General features: G+C 48.9%; 1 protein-coding gene across 1 annotated transcript in view; it reads left to right on the forward strand.

Moving 5' to 3' along the window:
• MYO15A (myosin XVA) overlaps window positions 1-7,559 on the forward strand; it is a 168,957-nt gene that overhangs the window by 111,792 nt on the left and 49,606 nt on the right. The window contains 4 exon segments of the mRNA XM_060260643.1: window positions 313-436; window positions 1,341-1,423; window positions 2,682-2,828; window positions 5,942-6,001. Coding sequence (XP_060116626.1) covers window positions 313-436; window positions 1,341-1,423; window positions 2,682-2,828; window positions 5,942-6,001 — 414 coding nt within the window.

Genomic DNA, 7,559 nt, shown 5'->3' on the forward strand with positions numbered 1-7,559 from the left:
TTCCTTCCTTCCTTCCTTCCTTCCTTCCTTCCTTCCTTCCTTCCTTCCCTCCCTCCCTCCCTCCCTCCCTGTCTTGCGGCTCTCAAACATCTGACATTTATTCTATGCGGCTCTTACGTTAAACGGGTTTCGCCACCCCTGTAGAACATTTACCAAGACTCATAGCTTATTTTTTCCCAAAAGTTCTCAGGTGGAAGGGAAGAATGCTGGTGAGAGGGAACCAAGTAAAGGAAAGTGCGAAGGAAACCGGTGGTGCCCTGGTGCCACTGTGGATGCCTCTGCCCCTCCATAATGTGTACATTTTGTTTGCAGGCCACCCGGGAACCACCAGTCAAGGAGACCATCACCTTCGTGAAGCCTGTGACCAGTGCCAACATTAGGACGGTCGCGCCGCCCGCCGTTCGTCCACCGCCTGCCATCCCCAGATCATTTGCAGGTAAACAATGGTGTCATACTCTGTGGGCTGAAATCTCCCTAGCGGGCCCATTCCCACAGTATGAAGTCCTTTTGTCCCTTATGTGGCCAGTTAATCAGATGTATTTTTTTGTGTGCTTGGGACATCATTCCCTGGCAAGAATGAGGGGCATAAGGCTTACACCAGCGGTGTCAAACATGCAGTTGGGGAGCCGAATCAGGCCCCTGGCTGTCACCTGCTCCCTTCTCCCTTTCTCTTGCTTCCTTCTGCATCACAGCTTGCTTTGCAAGGCTTGCTCAATCGCCCTGGAGCTACAGAGCAAAACCTCCATTTTCTCCATTGGCTGAGGCTCCTCCCTTGGGGAGGAAGGGGGAGAGGGAGAGCTTGCTTTGCAATGCTTGCTCAATCGCACAGAAGCTACAGAACAAAACCTCTATTTTCTCCATTGGCTGAGGCTCCTCCCTTGGGGAGGAAAGGGGGAGGCAGGGCTTGTTTTCCCAGGCTCTCTCAATCGCACAGCAGAGCTACTGAGCCAACTCTCTCTTCCTTCTATTTGCTGAAGTTTCTCTCCTCCCCCCAATCTCCTGGGGAAGAGAGGAAAGAGCCAGAGCTTCCTTTGCCCTGTTCCCCAGATCTCGTGGGAGAAATACAAAGAAAGCACCTTTAAGACCGAGGTCTAATGTTTTAAGCATGTTTTTAAGGTTTTGTTTTTAAAAAAATATATATTGTGTTTATAAATGTATATCTCTGGTACCTGATCTTAAATAGGTATACAGATGGCCTGGCCTGACATGGCGTGGCTCAACCTGACACAGCCTGGCCTAACAAGATCTCGCTTATATCAGATCTGGCCCTCATAACAAATGAGTCCGACACCCCTGGCTTAAACCTTCCCCCTTCCCAAGACCATTTTCCGCAATGTCAGGCGTCCCCAACATGGTACCCGAGGGCACTGTGGTGACTACGGACACCTTTCTTGGTGTCCGTCAAGTGTTTTTAGGAAGTACCGTATTTTTCGGACCATAAGACGCACTTTCCCCCCCCAAAAAAAGTGGGGGGGAAAATGTGTGCGTCATATGGAGCAAAGGTACCGTACCTTCCTCCGGGGTGGGGGGGGCGATCCGCTGCTTCCGCCTCTGATCCCGGCGCTTCCCCCGCGCCTGCATGCCTGGCTCCAGCTTCTTCCAGCAAGCGCTGGGATCGCTCCACGCTGCCCCCACCGCAAACCCAGCGCTTCGCGAGCGCCGGCTGCGGAGGGGGCAGCGTGCTTCCTCCGTGCCTGTCTGCCTGGCTCCAGCTCTGACGCTTACAGCAAGCGCCAGGATCGCTCCCTCCGCCCTCTGATCCCAGCACTTGCTTTAAGCATCAGAGCTGGAGCCAGGCAGACAGGCACGGAGGAAGCACGCCGCCCCCTCCGCAGCTGGCGCTCGCGAAGCGCTGGGTTTGCGGTGGGGGCAGCGTGGAGCGATCCCAGCGCTTGCTGGAAGAAGCTGGAGCCAGGCAGGCAGGCGCGGGGGAAGCGCCGGATCGCGGGCAGAGGCAGCGGATCGCCCCCCAGGAGAAAGGTGCGTCCTATGGTCCGGAGCGCCTTATGGAACGAAAAATACGGTAGGTGGAGCCATATGGGACGCTTGTCTACCTGGGCTTCTGATTGGTCACTGAAGAGCTAATTAGCTATGCAGAGCAGGGCTTTTTTTTTCTGCCGGAGCCCACAGAAGCAGAGCTACACCTGGACTGGCCAAGGCTCTGGCTGGCTCAACCCACCATGCAGCAGCCATGTCCTCCCAGACCAGGGGATGTGGCCTAATATGCAAATGAGCTCCAGCTGGGCTTTTTCTACAAAAAAAAAAAAAGCACTGATAAAGACTAAATTAACATTGTTTCAGGGGCAGCCTCCACCTCAGTGTTCTTTTGTTTTCTCTCACTCCTCTCTTTTCCAGTTTGTGTATGTGTGTGTGTGTGTGTGTGTGTGTTATTACTCCTCTTCTCCCCCTGTACTTGGGTTTCGTCTGTGTGGTTGGCTCTGTCTCCTGTGGCAGCCATTTTGTGGTTGTATCCGTTACTCTGTGTCAGAATTCCAAGGGCGCCCACAGGCTCAAAAAGGTTGGGGACGCCTGTACTAATATCCCGAACGGAGCAAACAGTGACTCCCGAAGTGACTCCAGGTTGAGAAAATGGTGCAGGGAAGGAGAGTTTCCACCCCTTTATTAGCATGGACGGCGTAGACTCCGAGAGACAGACTTCTCTGTCCCCCCTGCCCACATAGTTGCTGATTAGTAATTCCTTCCCAGCGCCCGTCCTGCGGCAGTTAGGATCCGAGGATGAACACGTGCAGACGCAGCTTCATCACCGGTTCAGCAACGAGTTCTACGCTTACCGCAACGTCTCCTGGAAGATCTACCTCCGCAAAGAGGTATTTGCCCTCAAGTAAGGCTGCTGGGGTCTTGGTGAGGAAGAATTAAAAACCTGCTGAGGTTCAGGGGTGGAATTCTAGCAGGAGCTCCTTTGCATATTAGGCCACACACCCCTGATGTAGCCAATCCTCCAAGAGCTTATGAAAAAGAGCCTTGTAAGCTCTTGGAGGATTGGCTACATCAGGGGCGTGTGGCCTAATATGCAAAGGAGCTCCTGCTAGAATTCCACCCCTGCTGAGGTTTATAACATTATATGCCAAGTGGGGGATGTTTGACCAGACAGGGATTTTTCTCTCTTTTCCTAATGTTGATTGACTGAAACTAATTGGCAGTGCGTATCCTGAAGGAAAGACAATGTGCCATTATCAAAGATTTCAGGTTTTCACGGCTGGCATCATCATTAGGGTTTGTAGAATCTTTCGGGCTCAAGTGCCGTGTTCTACTGGAGAAAGTTTTTCTTCCAGACGTTTCGTTCTCAGCTGCGGAGAACATCCTCGGTGGCGTTGCAGCCGAAACAGGCGTTCTGTCCTTCTTGGCTGCTGTGCATTGAGTGAGGCCAGGGCTGCTGGAGAGCTGCTATTTCTAGGCTGGAGGGGGTGTGGTGAGAGGGCAATTGGTTTGTGAATGTACCCAAGAAGGTCTAGGGTGTTAAATTAGGATCTGGGAGGCTTGAGTTCGAATCCCATATTCTTCCATGGAAACTTGTCAAGTGACCTTTGACCAGTCTTTCTCTACCTAGGCCTACCGCACAGGGTTAGAATTGTAAGGGTAAAATGGAGGAGAGGAGAACAATGTTGTTCCCTCTAAGCTGAGTTAGTGTGAGCTAGCTCACCGCTTTTTAGCCTCCGGCTCACACAGTTTTGTCTTAGCTCAGGAAAAATGGCCCCGGGCAAACTAATGTATGCCGTAGCTCACAACTTTAATGCCAGTAGCTCATGAAGAAGAATGTTTGCTCATAAGACTCTACATCTTAGTGGGAATATAATAAGGTTGCCAATCCCCAGGTGGGAGCAGGGGATCCTCCAGTTTAAGGGTCATCAGAAAGCAGGGGGGGGAGGGAAATGTCTGCTGGGCACTCCATTATTTCCTATGGAGACCGATTCTCTTATGGAATAACGAAGAATTGATCCACAGGTATCTGGGGCTTGGAGGAGGCTGGTTTTTTGAGGTAGAGGCACCAACTTTGCAGCATAGCATCTGGCGCATCTCCCCAAAATACCTTCCAAGTTTTGAAAAGGTTGGACCAGGGGGTCCAATTCCATGAGTTCCCAAAGAAGATGTCCCTATCCTTCCAATATTTCCAATGGAAGGAAGGCATTTAAAAGGTGTGCTGTCCCTTTAAACTCCCTTTGGAGTTCCATTCTGCTTGTCACAACCTTGCTCCTGGCTCCGCCCCCAAAGTCTCCTGGCTCCACCCCCAAAGTCCCCAGATATTTCTTGAATCGGACTTGGCAACCCTAAATATAAAGCTGCTTTCTGTTCCCACTGGGGAGAAATAGAGAGGAGAGAAAGATTGGTGCCTGATTCCACGGACACAGGAATTCTGTAAAGCATCCGCCTTTCCTCTGTTGGAAAGGAGATGCTGAAATAATTCATCAGATCAACCAGACTCTTCTTATTTAAGAAAAAAAAAACTAAGAACAAAGATTGCAGCTGGTTATTTGTCTGTTATTTACTTCATTTGTACCCCAGCTTTCTCCCCAAAGCAGCTTAAATTGTTCTCTTCTCCTCTATTTCATCCTCACAGCAACCCTGTGAGGTAGGTGAGGCTGAAGCCAGTGACTGGCCCAAGCCACTCAGTGAGTGTTCCATGGCAGAGTGAGGATTTGAACTTGGGTCTCCTGGGTTTTGGGGGGAATACTTTGACCACCATATCATACAGTCTCTCTGACTTGCATGCAAGACTATAATAGAAGAAGAAGAAATTGGATTTATATCCCGCCCTCCACTCCGAAGAGTCTCAGAGCGGCTCACAATCTCCTTTACCTTCCTCCCCCACAACAGACACCCTGTGAGGTAGATGAAGATATTGGATTTATATCCCGCCCTCCACTCCGAAGAGTCTCAGAGCGGCTCACAATCTCCTTTACCTTCCTCTCCCACAACAGACACCCTTTAAGATGGGTGGGGCTGAGAGAGCTCTCCCAGAAGCTGCCCTTCCAAGTACAACCTCTGCCAGAGCTATGGCTGACTCAAGGCCATTCCAGCAGCTGCAAGTGGAGGAGTGGGGAATCAAACCCGGTTCTCCCAGATAACAGTCCACACACTTCACCACTACACCAAACTGGCTCTGTCAGGGTGAAACTATACTATCAAAACATATATATGTAATAGGGAAAACCCTTTTGACCTCTACTTCTGAGTAGACTCTGCTCCTAAATCATCTAAGATGTAAATGTGCACAAAGGCACTTTAATATTCCAAAGCTTCTATCTTAGGCTGCAATATGAAACACAAGAATGCACGCAGGCACTTGGACATAACCTCTATTCCCAAACAGTCTGCACTAAAATGAATTCAGAAAAATAAATCAGAGTGTACGCAGGCGCTTTTAGAAGATTAAGAGTCTGCTATTGACTCATAAACAGTCTGTAATGAATTCTTTCATCCAGGTTGCACAAAGGTACGTTAAGAAACAAATTATCCCACTTCACAGTTTTGCACATTCAGGCCACTGTTTTTTCAGTGAGGTTTAGGATAAAGAATAAGTTCATCCACATCAAGCCAGTCCACATTAGCTGGTGTCAAACGTCTCGTTGCCTTTTTCAAGACTGATGGCTTTAAAGTGGAACCCCAAAATCCTGTCTCTTCCTCACAAGGCTCTAGCTCATTCTTTGTAAAGACGGAGTGGGTTCTCCAAGGACCATTGTATCAGTCTCTCTGTGAAGGTTATGCTGAGAGCAAGTGAGTTGGCCAAGGTCGCTTAGTGAGCGTTCCCTAGCAGAGCGAGGATTTGAACTTGGGTCTCCTGGATTCTTGTGGGACACTTTAATCACCATATCATGCAGTCTCTCTGACTTGCACGTCTCTCGGACTTGCATGCAATACTGCCGGAAGAAGATTGTCTTTCTCTTGGTGGATAATCTCCCATCTTCTGGCTTGTTCCTTGCAGGTTTTCTACCCCAAGGACACCATCAATAACCCTCTCCTTCTGGATCTCATTTTCCGGCAGGTGAGCTTTTCCAGGTTTGCCTGTCACACGCAGCATCCAAACCGGACTTCCTTTTCCCAAACCTCTTCCACCATTCAATGCTCAGTTACACGGAACTGAAGCACTCCTGGCTTCTCTCTTGTTCCAAGCATTATGTACTCGTTGACGCTGCTGATTTTTATCGATTTTTATCTTCTGTGATCTGTTTTAATAGTATTATCATAAAGCGGGGTCCCGGGGACGTATTTGGTCGACTGGAGCCTAGAAATAAATACATAAATTATAGTTTTCACCTCAGGATCATCTGCACAAATGATACCAAGAATGCGGGGTTGAGAACAATTACTCATGTTCACCTGAAAGGAAATGTTAGACACAATATATATATATATTGAGTGAATTTAGAGCCGTTTGTGTGAATTTAGAGGCATTTGTGTGAATTTTTTGCAGTATTTGCTCCTTAAGATGCACACACTTTTCCCTCCACTTTTTTTTGGGGGGGGGGGGAAAGTGAGTCTTATGGTGAAAAAAATACAGTATATATATTTTTTACTCTAACTCGTATGGAAATTTATTATTTATTACATTTATATTCTGTGTTTGAACGGATAAAAGGAAGTACTTCTTCACCCAAAGGGTGATGAACACATGGAATTCACTGCCACAGGAGGTGGTGGCGGCTACAAGCATAGGCAGCTTCAAAATGTGATTGGATCAACATTTGGAGCAGAGGTCCATCCGTGGCTATTTGACACAGGGTATTGATGGAACTGTGTGGGACAGTGATGTTCTGTCTTCTTGGTACTTTGGAGGGGGCAACAGTGGGAGGGCTTCTGGTGTCCTGGCCCCATGATGGACCTTCTGGTAGCACCTGCTTTTTATGGCTACTGTGTGACAGAGCGTTGGACTGGATGGATCATTGGCCTGATCCAAAATGGCTTCTTCCATGTTCCATGTTCTCCTCACTGGGGACCCCAAATGGCTAACATTGTTCTCCTGTCCTCCATATTATCTTCACAACAACCCTGCGAGGCAGTTTGGACCAATGAGTGACTGGCCCGAGGCCATTCAAGGTGGCACAAGTGGGAATTCGAACCTGGTTCTCCCAGATCCTAGTCCAACATCAGGACACCATGCCAGCCTCCTTTTTTTCTTAATAGCTCTCCTGGGGGTGGAGAGGTCCCTACAGTGTTCTTTCCAGATAAACAGGGGATAGCAGAAGAGAACATGACAGCCAGCTTGAGAGACTCAAGTTTGAATTCCCGCTCGTGCCATGGGAAACTCACTCGGTGACCTTGGGGCAGTCACCCACTCTCAGCCTAAACTACCTCACAGGGTTGTTGGGAGGATAAAATGGAGGAGAGAAGGAGGATGTAAGCTGCTTTGTGTCCCCGTTGGGGAGAAAGGTAGGGTATAAGTACTTGAAGTGCTGTCCTATAGAGGAAGGTGTGGAATTGTTTTCTGTAGCCCCAGAAGGGAGGACCAGAACCAAAGGACTGAAATTAAATCAGAAGATTTTCTGGCTCAACATTAGGAATAACTGCTTGACCATTAGGACGGTTCCTCAGTGGAACAGGCT

The sequence above is a fragment of the Heteronotia binoei genome, chromosome 20 (assembly GCF_032191835.1).
Source record: "Heteronotia binoei isolate CCM8104 ecotype False Entrance Well chromosome 20, APGP_CSIRO_Hbin_v1, whole genome shotgun sequence".
NCBI lineage: Eukaryota > Metazoa > Chordata > Lepidosauria > Squamata > Gekkonidae > Heteronotia > Heteronotia binoei.